This window comes from Perkinsus marinus, assembly GCF_000006405.1.
Source record: "Perkinsus marinus ATCC 50983 genomic scaffold scf_1104296969090, whole genome shotgun sequence".
NCBI classification, from domain to species: Eukaryota; Perkinsozoa; order Perkinsida; family Perkinsidae; genus Perkinsus; species Perkinsus marinus.
Window position 1 is genome coordinate 192,301 of NW_003202922.1, and position 16,524 is coordinate 208,824.

The 16,524-nt window shown below is 49.8% G+C and overlaps 3 protein-coding genes across 3 annotated transcripts; 1 reads left to right on the forward strand and 2 right to left on the reverse strand.

Annotated features, from left to right (window-relative positions):
• Positions 1–259: 259 nt before the first annotated feature.
• On the reverse strand, positions 260–1,500 carry Pmar_PMAR002891 (U2 small nuclear ribonucleoprotein, auxiliary factor, small subunit, putative). Its single transcript, XM_002768058.1, has 7 exons — positions 1,318–1,500; positions 1,156–1,276; positions 956–1,073; positions 844–906; positions 663–749; positions 529–614; positions 260–484 (listed from the first exon to the last, which is right to left on the reverse strand). Exons 1-7 carry the CDS (start codon positions 1,474–1,476, stop codon positions 297–299), a joined length of 822 nt encoding a protein of 273 aa, XP_002768104.1. The 5' UTR covers positions 1,477–1,500; the 3' UTR covers positions 260–296.
• A 6,235-nt stretch (positions 1,501–7,735) lies between these two features.
• Positions 7,736–9,508, forward strand: Pmar_PMAR002892 (Cell division control protein, putative; the record flags this gene model as incomplete). Its single annotated transcript, XM_002768059.1, has 9 exons — positions 7,736–7,833; positions 7,889–7,937; positions 7,989–8,102; positions 8,164–8,246; positions 8,367–8,476; positions 8,517–8,584; positions 8,633–8,749; positions 8,890–9,106; positions 9,468–9,508. 9 exons carry the CDS (start codon positions 7,736–7,738, stop codon positions 9,506–9,508), a joined length of 897 nt encoding a protein of 298 aa, XP_002768105.1.
• A 112-nt stretch (positions 9,509–9,620) lies between these two features.
• Pmar_PMAR002893 (DNA replication licensing factor mcm-5, putative) lies at positions 9,621–13,077 on the reverse strand (the record flags this gene model as incomplete). Its single annotated transcript, XM_002768060.1, has 23 exons — positions 12,947–13,077; positions 12,807–12,901; positions 12,629–12,759; positions 12,499–12,584; positions 12,360–12,449; positions 12,262–12,311; positions 12,145–12,210; positions 12,053–12,106; positions 11,872–12,007; positions 11,717–11,824; positions 11,575–11,663; positions 11,489–11,531; positions 11,330–11,441; positions 11,186–11,288; positions 11,052–11,145; positions 10,886–11,011; positions 10,698–10,838; positions 10,605–10,650; positions 10,387–10,462; positions 10,280–10,342; positions 10,150–10,227; positions 9,949–10,104; positions 9,621–9,906 (listed from the first exon to the last, which is right to left on the reverse strand). The coding sequence occupies exons 1-23, from the start codon at positions 13,055–13,057 to the stop codon at positions 9,621–9,623; spliced, it is 2,340 nt and encodes a 779-aa protein (XP_002768106.1). The 5' UTR covers positions 13,058–13,077.
• Between the last annotated feature and the right edge of the window lie 3,447 nt (positions 13,078–16,524).

A 16,524-nucleotide genomic window follows, 5' to 3' on the forward strand; every position in this document is an offset into this window, starting at 1 on the left:
CTTCTCGATGGTTCCTATGGTAGAGTGCGGAGTTCACAGATGCTACAAGCACGTATCCATCACAGAAAGCTCGTTACATTCTCCACCATAATAGCCTCTGTTGGAAGAGCTTCTGATGTAGCCCTTGGTTCAACCAACCAACCGACCAAGTTGGTTGAAAGAGTTCTGACCGAGGCGCACTAGACAATAGAATCACGAAAAACTCGATAACACAATGCTTATGATGAATAAGCAGCAATGTCTATCAACTCTTAAGGGAAACCATCATCCACCACTTCGCTTCGTATCCAATCACTTTATAGCTGAGCTTGATCGATACCACCTTGTGCCTCGGCTTCACGATTCCACTGGTCAATCATGGCGCGACGTTCCTCGGAAGTCTGCCTTTCACGACCACGGTCCCGGCCTCGATCGTCACGGCCACGATCACGACGATCGCGGTCATCATGATGGTGATGATGGCTACGGTGTCCACGATCACGACCTGAGAACCGCATCACTGCACTTGAGAACCTATCTAATTCCTACTCCTAGAACGGCGACGCTCTCTCGATCTGGACCTCGAACGACTGCGGTATTCTGGATGTAGCTCGTACATCTTACGATAGAGTCTCCTGAGATGGAGTTGTCAATGGCGAAAAGCAGAGAAGTCCGATGAGTACCTCCTCAGCTTCCTCGGGACGTGCTTCCAATGTATGAAATTGCAGAAGCCTCCTCGCGAGCACTGAGCATCATCGAATTGACGGCACCTATATGAGATGCCTGACATGCAGATCCTCACAGTATTTCTCACTACGAGCTACTGAATTCACTCTTACCCCCGTTAACCATAAGAGTAACTACCTGGCTTCACTGAAGTCCGTCACAGGAGAGTACTCGGGCTGTATGATACGACCCGCATAGAACCTGATGAGCTCTCCAAATAGCAGGGGTCAATGTCGACCGTCCGAGTCACCTCCCAGTTAATTTCTGGATACACATCTCTGAGCTCTCCTCCTTCACATATTTAACATAGACGTTACCAATCATATGATCTCCGATATTATCAACGACAGCTAGATCCTCTATTTCTCCTAAGAAACAGTAGATCTAATCTGCCAAGCCCATGCTCATGAGGTAACTCTCAATGCCACCTCTAGTAGGCACCAGACGTACCGTAATTAGCGAGCTCTAGGAAGACCTCCTCATAGAAGGCTTCGAAGTGCTCCTGAGCGGCATCAGCCTGCTCGTCGGCGACGTCCTGACCCTCAGCCAAAGCAATGGCAGCCGGAGGGTTCTGAAAGGATACTAAGGGGTAAGGGGTCCAACCTGCCTTACCTGGTACATCCCCTTGAGGAGGACGGTCTGACTAGAGACCGGTCTGTTATGCTGTCGAGAGCATTGGTCACCGTGACGGCATGTTCCGATCTTGAAGTAGAAGGGGCAGTTCACACGGTCCTCTTCGGTACCGAAGATTCGGGCAAGATGCTCAGCCATTCAAGGGTGGTAGCAAATCACTCTGAGTACTGTGATTCAGCAACGCATAGAAGGCCTTACTCCAATTTCTCCAAGATGTCCAATACGAGCTTACTAGGACATCACAGACTGACCCTGTCGAACCCTATACTGATTTTTGCTTGATTGCAAGGGCAACTCACTCATAGAAAATTATAACCACGCCTTCAACAGTCACACGATCGTGTACACCACCGTGCCGCTAGAGCCGATAAGCGAGAGAGTCCCGACGAATCGTATCAATGATCACAAAAAAACAGCAGAAAGATCAAGTCAATGAACCTCGAAACACTTGTTCGGAGTGATCGATTAGAATGGCGTGCGCAATTACCTCTATGTGGACTCGGAACTGGTTAACGATATGTATGCAAGATCCTTTGTCGACCAAGAGCAGTATAGATGGTGAGTACCTTAGGGAGATGATCGCTTGTTGTGGGATGATCAGAAGTTTCCACAGGCTTTGGTTTGGGGACCAGCTCGGTGACGTGAGGTAAATACTAAGAAAAAGCTAGAAAGTATAAGTTTTCAAGATCTGAATTTAACATGTAAGTCAACACAAAATGTAAGACAGCGACTCTCGATCTGAGCTTGAACATGAGCATAAGTATGATGAAGTCATCATTCATGACGATGGTAATTTTCAGAAACGGTAGATTCTTCGATGCTGTTTTAGTGGTTCGTAGCTCTCGGCGGCTCTCGGCGGGTAAATGCAAATAGTCAAGGAGAATGGGGAATAGTCAAGGACGCAATCTCGCTCGCCCTGGGTGAAATTTTGGGGAATATTCAAGGGAGAGGGCTGGGGACTTCGTTGGCCAGTTAAACAGTGTTCTTTTGTGATAAAATGGAAGGCGAGGCAGCGATTCCTAATCTGGAAGACCAACCTGCCAACCTATTCCAATTATAATGCAAACACCATACCTACACTAGTTCATCATCTATCGAACCTTGGCTCTGAGACCTAACCATTCTCCGGTTACGTGTGTTCAGGATGTATGAGATAGTAATACTGAGACTTACCGTAACTAAACGCACAAATAGGAAGGATAGAAGTGAGTAGTTGATCGCGTGGCAACGCCACGGTGGCACCAGAGCGAGGGTCTCGTTGTAGGACGAGCGAGGTTGTCAGAGCGTTGGGAATTGTAGGACGCCCTGAAGTGGACAACGCCCTAGGCAGAGCGTTGTCCACTTCCTGGCTTCTGCTCCACTTCGGCAGGAAGTGGAGCAGAGCGATACAGATGCCACACCTTGCGTAGGTGCCGCCGTTGGCGATGAGTAACGGTGGTCCTATCTAAGTAGTACCTAAAGAGAAGAAAATGGCAACCATTCAATTGCAAGTCCGAGATTTGAGCTAAGTTCAAGGTGAACTGTTCGGCCAGGTTACTCTCTGAACGCTGCAATCGTCTGCTGCCGCTGGAACTACTCTGTAGGAGGCAAATGAATTCCTAAGAGGCGCTCCATTCTGATAATACGTCTTTCTTCTAGGGGTATGGACCTGTTGCTGAGAACTAAAGGGTAACGATGGGGGGAGGAGAGATGAAGGGAGGCTCCTCTCGAGATCGGCTGGGTGACTCTCACAAGCGGACGGAGATGGCAGTAGGCCCTAATGATTAGGGCACCTTCGAGAAACCTTGGAGGGAGTCTCAATCTAGAACTCTCAGAGTTCAACTCTGGAAGATCGACAAACGACGTTCTATCAAAGTCCTCGCTTATAATTTATAATTTAGGAAGAAGTCGCTTAAAAGGGACCAAAACACAGCCGACAGAGCTTACAAAGAACTGTCGGCCGAGGACTCCTTAGGGAAGTCCTCAGGGAATCCACAGACAAAACCCATATACAAGCGCGAGCTCTTACTCAAGTGCGAGCTCTGATACAACTTGTATCAGAACTTGTATCATACAAGTTCTCAAAAAACTGTCATTACGGGTAAACCCGAACCCCGACGGTCTTATTCCAGGAAACCCAGATAACAAGGAAACCAGAAACCCGAAGGGAATAACAAGGCAACCAGAAACCCGAAGAGAATAACAAGGCAACCAGAAACCCGAAGGGAATAACAGTGTAAACCCCTAGCGGCTAGGGCCTAGCCCGATGCGGACCGCATTACGCAGGTAGAGACATCATTTGCCGTAGGTACGGACGCTATAACGTGGTTAATAGTAACCTAGGACACTAGGGAGTCCCTAGTAGGGACATCATCTGTTTTGGCCCGCGCCTTGACTATTTGCAAGAATAAACTGCGCGGGGCGAGCGAGAAATCACCTTGACTATTCACGATTTCCCTTGAAAATCTGAATTTACCCGCTCTCGGCGGCTTGACTGGATTTGACATGGAGGTGACCTAACCTAAGGCGAAATGCATGATCTTATCTGAGGCAATGATCGATTCCAATCTGCATGTGAAGATAGAGGATTCTGACGTCGAAAAGTAGATAAGTTTGTCTACTCGGATAGTCTCTTCCCGGAAGGGAGGGAGGGGCCTTAGAAGCACCGCATAGGAATCGGGCAATAGCAGCTCCTGAGAAAGCAAGTAGTCTTGTGGTTGTCCCGAAGTCCAATAAGGTGTCGTTAGCGTCGAAAGAATCGATCGCTCTATGGTCTAACGGTTAGTGATCATTGCCGTTGTTCATATGAATCGGGTACGATACCCGCGGATTTCAAAATCCTGTAGAGTTTCGAACAACGGCATATGGTTGACGTAAGTGGTACCATATTTGGTAACGAACTAGGTCCCATGCAGAGGTCGCTTCCAGGAGAAGCTCGGGATGCTCTCTGCTGCAACTATCTACGATGTAGTGCCCATGGACCAGGTTCACTGTTAATACGACTCAGAGTCGTATTAACTGTCTCTAAAGATTGAAAAAAGAGTCCTTTTGGGACTTCTTATCTACAGTGAAGTGACCAGAGTATAACGCCTACGTTCTGCCAGCTCAGCCACATGTCATCAGTGATGACCTATATCCAAAGAACCACTGAGTATCTGAGTCCGGGACGCCCCATTGCTCGGCGCGACTCGATCTCCAACATATCGAGTATCTGTAAGGGCGTGGACGATTGCAGCGATGCGATCAGCGACATCAGAGCAGAGGCCATGGAGAATGCCTCAGTGGAATGCTGATCGTCCATCGTATCAATTCGAAATCGCAGCGCGGGTAGTGTTATCAAAATGCTCTCGCAAAAGTTCACTGCGGGTTAAAGTTAGTATTTTCCCTCCTACCGCACCACGCGCAACGCCAAACTTTCTGTCCGTCTGAACCGGCATTGGGCAGCCTCTCTGGCTTGCAGCCTTGCACACCGCGCCGACGTAGCAGCGTTTAATGACATACAACGCCTGCAATAAGTTTCACATTCACATGTAGTTCAATCCTGCCCGGGTCTCTCTTGGGGCGCTCGGTCGTGAACAAAGTGGAGGCATATGTTGCCGCTGTTCTACTGAATGATATCAAAGGTCTGCAGGAGAAAGTAACGGAAAACTATGAAGCTCTGACGCTATTGGCTCAATAGCGTCAATTAGAATTGATTGCAATAACACATATCGTCGGGTCGTTATATAGCTGGTCCGGCCGATGAATTTGCTTTCACTGAAACCAAGTGAGCCTTCAAAAGGTGTAGTAGCGGCTTTTAGGAACATATTTTTAGTACATTGGAGTTTCACCCGTGATATGAAAAACATTAACGAAAAACATATTTCACGACTACTGCATATCACCGCGAATATCACGTTTTACACCGAGTCTTACGTCACTTCACGTAAAACGGCTGAAACTCCATTGGAAAGCTATTAGCTCCCAGCCTGGGAGGGTCCGAACTTCAGATTCTGAAGGCGGCATCCTCGGCATTATGGCGCATGGCGAGTCTACCACGTATAGGGTGTGTACTGTTTGCAATGGTCTCTATCGTGCTGGCCTGACCAGCAAGAACAGCATGATGCGGAGTAGTGGGTGAAGGTAAGCGCATGTTCTACTGTATGTGGTGGTGATAATATGAATATTCTGATGAAATTTTGGGAAAATATTGTTAGTTGTTGCTTACTTCTAGCCGAACTCATGTGTGAATTCTCTTAGTGTAGTGAGGGAACTCTTGAGCTCAGCTGAGGAAACCAAATATATATATTTCAACACTGACGCAAAATCTCATAGTGCTGGATTTTGAATTGAAACCTCTCCGTCATTGTGAAGACCTCGCTCGGCCGCACATCGACTTTCACGCCAGGCATCTACTCGCGCTTTTTTCCGGATCAATTTACCACTTCCTAGCAGAATCACCAGTAGTCGATGATGTGGACTATGATGCGATTACGCTCCAAGGTCTGACCTTACTATTAAAGGGTAACCCAAATAAAATGTGCTATTGTCTGTAACTTGCAGAATAAATCAACGAATTTCTCAATGAGAGGTATCTCATTAGAGGGATCTTCATCTCGAGATGATGAATAGAGATCTCATTCATCATAGGGAGATCTTCATCAACATTTTTTTCATCTCGCGCTCTTGGCGATCGCTTTTCAATGGGAGGTCGCTTTATTTGGGGCACCCTGGCTAGTGTCTCTCCCATTAGGAGGCTCCTAAGTCCGCCTGTGCTTGACACGTTCGGTAAGACAAGTGTCAAGCAGAACGTCTCTCCTTGGAAAAGTTTTTCCCGCAGATTTTCTTACCGAAAAAATTATGCAAATCACCTCGTCCTCTCGAAAAATAATCCTTGCTGAGCTTCTGATTTATCGAGCAAGTCATGAAGTCATTAGCAGATGATTGTGAAAATGATAATCATCAACATTATAGTGATGCGTGGTCGCCATGCTAACAGTTCCTACATTAAACATATGTTCAGTTGTCAATTACAAAGTGACATTCAAAAGCGTTGAACAGTACACTCCTATGAATGACCGATAGGCAGCCTTGTGCACCATTCGGGATCTTCCTCGTGGACACTCACCGGGGTTCGACCATATGGCGGATTGACTCGCCTCTCTCGAGCCGTGCTGTTGACCAGCTCAACAGCCTCGCCCTCAAGACGGTCGCTTGCAAGATGTTCGCTCTCGAGGTGTTACACTTCCCGAAGCTGCTGTCGAAATACTTCTGCCTCTCAGAAGCTCGATTGTGAGCTTTCCGAGTTCGACGTGCCCGCCCAGTCCATGAGGCTGTTCGTTGAGCGACTGCCTCATACTAGTCAGTGCATATGCGTCTACGTATCACTCGAAACTGCCAGATCTTACATCAGCGCAGGAGAGGTGCGTCAACACTACTGACGGTTCACTTTCCTCTCTGTATCAGCACGTGGTCCGTCTTATATCGCGGATGAGCAGAGCCCTTACGATGGGCGAAAGTGTTGCATCGGGTTGTCACAGAGAGCAACTCACTGCTAAGTGTCTGCGGCAGCTGGCCGCGGCTCTGAGCACCGACGTGGCAAGTTTCGCTCACGGGTTTGCAGCCACTTTGGTCATCTACGAGACTTCGAATGGTTTATCGCGGACGGCCAAGTCGAGAGAGAAGAAGTGTTTACCCTTACGCAGATCACGGGTGACTCTTTTACGGCGTGCCATGACGAAGCCACGAGTACTGTGGTTATTTGGCGACCTCCCTGGTGACCCGCAATCCTACCATTCACGAGTTTGTGGGACTAATATACTTGTTGACGATGCCATTCTGGGAGAGTACCGGGTGACGATTCTACCCATCGAGTGTCGTGGCTCCAAAGGCCGGCTTGTCACGGCACTCCCAGTCGAATGCGCTCACAGTTGCTCATCTCTTCCCGTTATGAATCTTCTGGTGGCAGTGTTGCGGTGCATATTCGCATGTGCTCAGTCATGACGAGCATTCGGATCATCCACACGATTCCACAGCTCATGTCATTCTTTGCTGGCCGATATGAAGTATCAAACTCAATAAGAGGCCCGTTCTGAATGAGATCAGTGTATTAATCGAGCTCAGGTGAGTCATTTTCTAACAGAGACAATGCCAGTCAACTGCGTACCAGATATTCTAAGCGATTTCATCAAGCAATGACCAACAAACCTATCGAGTACAGCGGAATTCGACTTATTGTAGCCAGCCTAGCCTCTAGGTTTTACAGGCCAGGATAAGCCCCCTCGCCTGGCCGTAACTGCACCGCTATACTCGTCAAAACTTGAACACTGGTCATGATATTCAAACTGTATTGAGTGAGTGTTCATAGTAGGGGCCCAAGTCGTTGGTGGGGGCACATACGTGCCGGTTTCTGCTGTGCGTCGTTAACTTCGTATTACTGATGCGCAATCCGCAACTCGATGGAGATAGGTTTTACGCGAATAGATTCACGTACAACAAACAGAGAGATCTTCTGGGTGAAGGCACATACGGGAAAGTGTAAGTCCATCTGGCATCCCAATTAGCTACTAATAAGAGAGCAACTCCTCATCAGGTATCGCGCATTCGACACGTTTGGCAAGTCTAGAGTTGCATTGAAGCTTGTGAGAACGGTCGCCAGCCATTCATTTGGTGCCGACTTTCTCCACTAACAGGTCACGTTCGATCCGATGATTGAGGGCTGCCCTCTACTTGTCCTGAGAGAGCTCGGTACCATACGTAAGGTCCTCAATAATGTCGGGGAAAGAGACAGCGGCTATCGACACATTGTGAGTCGTGTCGCCCCTCCTCATGATGCGGATCTATGTTGCATGCACCCTGTATGTGTAGGTCAGCCTACGAGACATCATCTATGAGTCCGGTGGGAATTCCGTGGGCATCTCTTTTGAGCTGTGTGACTGCGATCTACGGCAGTATCTTGTTCGCCATGGCGCGATCACGACTGACTATCAGCGACTCGAATACTCGTACGATCTGTGCTCGATGATGCTGATTTTTACAGCGCACAATAATGAGGGTAATCTTTCCTTCAGGCGGCAGATGTTTGCCGGACTTTGCTTTTGCCATGAACAAGGCGTTCTGCATCGCGATGTGAAGCCCCAGAATGTTCTCATTAAGGGCAACATGCATAGCGGCTCAGCATGTAACCATCATATATCTACTTACGAGACTCCTTGGGTCAGGCCTTAAGCTAGCGGACTTCGGACTTGCTCGGACATTCCGGCCGGATGTTCGTGCTTACACTAGGGAAGTGATCTTGGCCTTAACAATGAGTTATTTCCATTACTCCGTGGGGCAGATCCAAACTCTGTGGTATCGAGCGCCCGAGATCCTCCTTGGTGCAAAAGAATACGGCCCTGCTGTAGATATTTGGAGCGCAGGAGCGGTCATCTACGAGCTTTGTGAGACGCCTGAGGTAGACGGTGAACCAAGCTATGCTTCAGGCACCAATCGTGCACTGTTCCAGAGCGATTGTGAGGTCATGACACTCATCAAGATATTTCAGCTCCTCGGGACGCCAGTCGTCACCAATTCACACACATTTGAGTTTTTCAGCCAACACTTCCCCAAATGGAGACGATCAGAGGCTCAGGTATGCTCGTTAGCATTAATGCCCAATTGAATCCCACGACACAGACAATTGTGATGTTAAACGAGAAAGTGCACTCGACAACTGTCTCGAGGGTATTGACAAGCATTCTCAAGTTCTGGCCTACAGATCGACCATGTGCTTCCCGAGCAGTTCAGCTCTGTTCATCATATCAACCTCGCGGTAGCTATCGGTCATATCGGGTGGTATTGCAGATGCCAGTGTAGATTCATTCGCTCACCGAGGAGGATAGAGGAGACACAGGACATTCAGCGATTCATTATTCACGTCTCATCATGCTAGTTTTACTTCGTTGGGTTTTAGTAAGGTTGGGGTAACTTCTTTTGGTGGGTACCACTATAGCGAAGCACAGCTTGTTGTGTGGGTAAAGTAAACCCAACGAGCACGCCTTACAGTCGAGCTATCCCAGGGTCGATGGCGACGAATTTCACCCTTGCGTGCATTGCGATGGACGTGAGGGAACGTCGTGCTTCTGAGTCCACTCGTTGCAAAGGAACAGACTCAATGATGGATCTCCGATCAGTGACCGATGGTGTCGAGAGAAGAGTATTCAAGCAGAAGTGATGACACCCCGTAAACAGCATCCCTTGTTGTGGTAAGCGAGCCAATTCTATCACACATATCTGGCGTATCACTATCTCTCTCAGTTTGCGTGATATGGGTCAAAAGCTGCACTTCAAACACAAAAACTTTCACTGCAAATGCTCATGAATTTACTCGAAACCCCATGCATAGTCTCAAGAACGTCGTACATAGGCGTGTCCTTGTTCTTCCAGAACTTGACGGAGTAGCAAGGTTTCTGAAAGGACACAGATTGCCAGGCAGCACCCCAACCGAACTCACTGATAGCTTGCTGCACGTGTTTGGGCTCAAAGTCCTTCTCCAGTTCTCTGTGCAAAGCCGTCTTAGGCCTGCGACCTCTGATCTGTAACCTGCGCTTGATAGCATCCTCCACCTGATACCTGGGAAAACCACTTGAGTAAATGTGTTCTCATCCGACATACACTTTCTGACGATCCTCGTCAGTCAGAGCGCCTCCTCCCATTTGGTTGCGATTGGCGGCATCGAGAGTAGCCAGGGTGAACAGCCTCACCGCATCTTCAACGTGACTCACTTGCACCCACTCCGACAAGCTCATCTTCGCGAACGCCTCAGAAATACTAAAACTCGAACGCTATCACCCTTTGAAAGCGACAAAAACCCACCGGGTGATCGCCTCAAGCTGTCTGACGGTGATAGGGATTGTACTATGACCCTCACGGCGCTCCTTCGACACGCCTTGTCTATTCACACCAACAACTCTTTCCTCTCTGCTCAGACTATGCAATAACTCACCTAACCTGAATGTAGTGGTTCTGCAACACATTAGCCGCCTCCGGGGTGAGCTTGGGTGAGCACCTGTCACCAAATCTCACGGCAACGGAGACGTACCCGTCTGCTACCTGTGCCTGGCGAATGCTATGTATTTCTTAAGGTCTTGAACTTTGATCGGGGCATCAGTTACTTCTTCCTCCTCCTCTGATAGGAATCCTCAATTAAAGAGTTCCTGTTCCCTTTCCTCACCGGCCACACCGCCGCCGCCTTCCTTTCGACGTCCCTCTGCTTTGTGTAGTTCTGACAGGAGCCGTTCACCCTAAAAGATTCTCCCACCACCCCTCACCGAACACATGCTTGGCGATCGCCAAGTCCCTCTCTTCATCCTTGACCTGAACACACCACACCTCCCATCACGAACATGCCCATGCCAACCTACGTCCTTGACCAGGAATATGAGATCGAATCGACTCAGTATAGTGGTCGCGAAATCCATCTGCTCAGCCGCATCAGCGACGTCCATCCACTGCCCGAACAGTGGGTTGGCCGCCGCCAAGACCGAGCATCGAGTGTTGAGAATCTGCGACCAAAAGCTGCCGACCAACTCCACCACCAGAAGCGCCCTACTGTGGTGATGCCGGCCTTGGCAATAGAGATAGTCTGTTGCTCCATAGCTTCATGGATCGCCACACGATCGTCGGGCCGCATCTTATCGAACTCATCGATACATACCACTCCACCGTCAGCAAGGACCTACAACCACCTCCCCAGGGCTAAAACCTTCCACTGCTACCATAGCGCCGCCCTCTAGGGCAAAGCGCCCATCAGCGTCTCGTATGATAGCCGCAGTGAGACCAGCAGCACTCGAGCCCTTCCCACTCGTGTATCTGATGACTCTTCGAGCGCCACTTCTTCCAGCAGACCTACACAGCTATCGGGGCGACTTGTTCTGTGAACTTCAGGAACTGCGACTTCGCCGTACCAGGATCACCGAGCATGAGCACATTAATATCTCCTCTCAATCGAGTACCTCATCGATTCAATCTCGAGCGACCCCAGCAATGTCCTTACCATCTTGAAGGGTCTTCTGTGCGCCCCCAAACAACAAGCAAGCAATAGCGATCTTCAAGTCGCTGATACAGTCCTTAACACTGCCTCTGATTGCAGGGGCCACCGACGCGAACTGAACAAATGAGCACTCAGAAAACGACAAGACATAGGTAGCATCACTATTTTCTCCTTAATTTCAGGGTCTTTAGCCAACTCAGTGAACCTGTTGGAAGACTACCCACCTCGCATAAATTTCCAACCCCTACCGCTCCTCGTCTGCCGGGGAGAGCCTCAGTGTATTCCCTGACGCCCCGCCTCGACCAGTTACGTCTCCATGAGGCATGAACCCAAGAGCCTGAGGAGCAGCACGCAGATGATCATTGGGTGTTGCCACGAGATAGGACCAACCTGAACGTAGCACACTTTGACGCTGCCGTCGTTGTCCTTCTTCTTGTCGCCGTTCCTATCCTCTGTACTAAACACTCCCACGACCGACACTCTGCTGCCAGCAGTAACCTATCAGCGACCTGCCTCTATCTCCGTACACGATGTGACGGATTTACGGTATCAGTAAGGTAGCGAGTGCAGTGCACTGGTATGCTCCGTGGCATTTCTCCTGTTGGTACGTCCTCCGGCAGCTCCTGAATCTTCAGCGTCTGGGTGTCTTGGTATTGGCATTGTTCCGATACTATGATATACCTTAACACAGGACCAGTGTTAGTCTCGAGCAAAGAGGCGACTCACGGGTCCAGGCCGCATTTTTCACCATCGGGGCCGGCCGAAAGCTCTCGAGCACACCTGAGGTAAATACGAGAGGAAAAACTGGTGACTGCTACCTTCTTGGGATCGCTGTTTTGCTGCGACTCGTTGCCTTCAAATCCAGTGTGCGGGAGTGACCACACCTATTAGAAACAATAATAAAAGGTTTCAACAGATACCACACGGCGACCAACTTCTTGCAACGTATGCGCAGCTTGAACGCCTTGTGGACTTTGATGGACGCCTGAGCGGGAACGAGGCTGATTAGGAGTTGTTGTGAGAGTGGTATCACCTGCACGATTATTCCCGGAATCACTACGAGCCTCTCGACATGCTCGCTCTGCAGTTCACGAATCAACTTTGGATTCTCCCAAGAGGCCAGCTGAAAGTAAACATCATTTCTCTACACTAGAGCCCCGTCCCACTCCCACCTTGAGCTGGAATGTAGGCATGCCTCGACGGAAGCCTTGGTCGTCCACTTGGACCTGTCCCCCATCAACGGGCTCCGGCAGACCGCCTGTCAGAAAGCAGTCGTAATAGCACTAGGAGCACTGTGGCTACTCAGTTCGATGAAAACGTCTTGCATGGCCTGCTCATAAGAGCTCATGAATCTTTGCGGCTGGGTCCTCAGGGCGTGACCAAGGGCAGGGGCGAATTGATCAAGATGGTGAACAGATAGGGTCATCGAATACCTCACGAGGGAGTTCAAAACAACCACCCCTCGGTACGGCGGGCCTACACGCCGCGACTCCAATTGTCGATAAGCTGATCTCTGTAGACGAATTTCTGTCCTTGCCTGAACTCCTTCACGAATTTCTTGAACCCGGCTCGTGCCTACCAATTCGAATAGCAGACGAGACGACGTGATACCTATGGGACTTGGCCTTCGTTAGCAGGGAGGAGGTTCTGGTCTAAGGCGGGCTCATCGTCGAAGCCACCGCCCCCACCGTAGTAGAAAGCACCGTCCATGCCTGCACCAGCTCCTGCCATTGCTATGGAGAGTGAACACTGAGTCTGGGCGATAAGACTACACCTTTTTGAATATCAAAGTTCGTTCATAAAGGCATCGCACGGAAACACAACGACAATAGTCGCCTTCTGAAGTCGATGAGACCAAGAAGGGACTAGGTGCTTAGGAAGTGTAAAATCAACTATAACGCTAGCAGCTCTGCAGTGATCGTCTAACTCATCAGCAAGAGGACTGCGAAGGCCTGGCAAAATGGGAACGGCCGCATCACACGTAGTTCTCGCGAGCCATTGGATCTGTTATATAGGAGAAATTTCCGTCTTGAACTTGAGTACCGTCCTAAGTATACGTGAAATAAGTCCCTAGGTTGCTCTCAAGCTCAAGGCCCCTTAGGTTTAGAATCCTCGTGAAACAGGACCATTATATTGAATGGCTTAGCCTGATCGATGAACCAAGTTCTTAGGGAAATAACGATCGAAGTTGCGCTGTGGTGTCGAAGTATTTTCGTGGCACGCGAAACGTTCGAAAATGGCTGCACGCATGCACATCATTTTCTGCACTACTCCCAGGAACGGTACTTCACATCATGCCTGCCCTCACGTTAGGAGGTGCACCTTGCATCTGATAGGCACAGGACCTATAAGGTGAGGCACTTCAGGGTCCCTCGCCTTACCCTTAGGCCCCGATTTGCAGTCTTTGTGAAATAACCTAACCGCTATTGGGTGCAAAAATCGCCTAGCGCCTTACGATTTTCGTGCCTAACCGAGGCTTGTGAAATGGACCCCTGGAGTTCCCCTATACTTTCCTGGGTGGTGGTTAATGAACCCTAGGTGGAACGTCAACCGAAAATCTCATGCGTGCGCAAGTTTTGCGCAATAATCAAGAGTATCGAGTCCTCGGCCGCTAAGGTGTCATGGCGTGCCTTTCGTGGCCTTCCCAATTACCATACTTCGATTCTCCCTGTAGATTCAATACACGCCTGGTGACAACAGTCTCGCATTCAAGTTTTACTTTCTGAAAGATAAAGCACAGTGGGCTCAAGGCATCTGCTGAATGACTCGGACAGGGGACTCCATGCCATGGAGTCCATGGGCTGCCTTTCCTGACGTTGTAGCATTCACCCTTTGCGAACTCCGTGTTACCATTGAAGTGACCTTGTGCGTAGTTGTCCGCCCACGCCCTTATCATGAATCACTACTTGCTTGTGACTGATCAGGCTTGCGTTCAGTCACGGCGAACCGACGCACACTGTAGTCATTAATCTTTCAAGCCACAAAAGATGACGAAGTTTCAACCACCGCCTCGCGTGAGTAAGTCGAAGTCGAGGACCTGTCAGGTCTGTGAGATGCCACTCAGTGGCGACGCTAGGTGAGGCCGAAGACCAACAACCCCTGCCGTTCTCCCGGAATACTCGATAGATCCCTCCTACGTTACAAGAGCGCTCTCAGGATTGCATTACAATGTATAACTCGATCCTGTGAGCGCTTGAAACTCAGGGGGAGTCTCTTGGATACCCTGTCTGACACAAATCGGCTGAGCCCAGTTCCAGTGGTCGAACGTTTGCTCAGTGTAACAAGTCGCTAAGGTACACAGCGCAACCCTGCGGTCACGGACCGTTCTGTTACGGCTGCACAGAAAAGTTGAAGATGAGGCCTTCGAAACCCGTCTGCAAGGAATGCAAAAAGGATCCACAAAGATTCATCAGGAGCTTTGAAGAATGCCACCATAGAGAACAGGAAGTGCCCAGCGCAACCTCACACTACACGTACCGATGTGTTGAACAGGCCCTCGTCACGAGTTCAGAGATGCCAACCCTCTTGCCTTTCACGAACGATGATGCGGTACCTCATTCAAGAAGTAACTGGAAGCAGTAGCTCCTGTGTATGAGCGACTCGATTGCCCCTACGCAGATGATGACCATGAATACCTAAGTGGCCAAGCCAGGGGGGATATCTACCGCATGACTAATGGCGAGCTTCGAAATAGTGGAGACGACAGTCGCAAAGGAGGTGACTTGATCTGTAGGGTGTGCTTCAAAAAGATGATTGTGCCTTTCGCAGAAGCAGATGATGACCATAAAGAGCTTGAAGTGAAAGTGGGAGGGGCCCCGTCGTTGGTCGAGACACCTCAGGGGCTCTTTGCTCCTGATGAGCTTAACAAGAACTCCACTGCGGACGATGTAGAGTAGAGCAAGCAACGGCTACCCGCGGTCTTCCTGATCTCAGGGATGCGAGCCCCCGACCGAAGCCGTAGACGACGTGTCTGTTGGGGAAGATCCCTTGCTGGGCATAGTTCGAGACCCTTCCATGCTTCTTGATGTCGGCTTATCGATTGAGCTCGGCAAGACGAAGGCTATTGCACTGTATGGTACATAGTCGGACCTTGAAAACAATGACCACGGTGGCAACGTCACACGTTGACATTCTACTGATTTTCCTCGTGCACGAACAACAGCCGACTTCGACTGGGGCATCGAAAGACCAGGTCTGATACGGTCAAGTTAGGTTCAAGGAAAAGAGGTTCCTCGAGTCGGTCGAGATGCTCACTCGCTGTATCAACAGCCATGTCCAAGCCGAATCGTCCAACACGGCCCTGCGATCGGTAGCTTGTGAGAAACGAGCGTCCCAACCCCAACTTGGCTGATAGATTCTCCACAGCAATAGAGCCCTTGCCGTTCTGAGCTACATAAAGACCGCTGCTGTGAAAGATGACAGCGATACGACAGACGCTCTTTACAGGATAGTGGTGGAGGATTGCGATTCGGCATCGCATTTTGACCGTGAGGCCTCACCTAGTCTAGAATCTCGCTGGCAATGGACTAGTGACACTGACTGTTCTTTGCCATACGATTCTGTGCATGCCTGGTATTCTCTCACTCAGGAGACAACACAAAGGCAATGTACCGAAGAGCCTTGGCCTTCAACGAACTGGACGAGTGAGTCACGAAGATCATTCTGGTTATGGCACTAATCACGATCAGCCTCGATCGGAGTTTGGAAGATATCAGTCGGGTTCTCACAGTCTTCTCTTCCCGCGATGAATCTCATCCACAGGCGGTGGCCCTGAAAGAAGCAGTGATGACGAAGCGCAAGGCTCTCGAGAAGTGGGGCCTCGTTTCCTCATGAGCAAGTCGATTGAAGCATCAGGAAGTGGGGTGTGAAGGGCCCAATCAGCGTCTCCCGCTTGTGGAATAAACCGACGGGGCGTCCACCAGCTGACGAGACTCCCACTTGGCCGGCATCCATACAGACGAGCAAGCTCGTGACCATGCCTGTCGCCGCGCCCAATGTTGTCACAGAGGACCGATCGGAGGGAGTATTGAACCGCAGGCGCAAGTTTGAAAATTTCCATGCTCAGTCTGGTGTTTTCGAGAAGAAAAAAAGGTCGAATGATGGTATCTGTAAAGCCGTCTTCAAGGCCTCTACCTTGGAGAGAGAACTGCGGCGGCTCAAGTCGAAGGTGTGTTCGCGTGGTGTAGAAGAGGAAAATG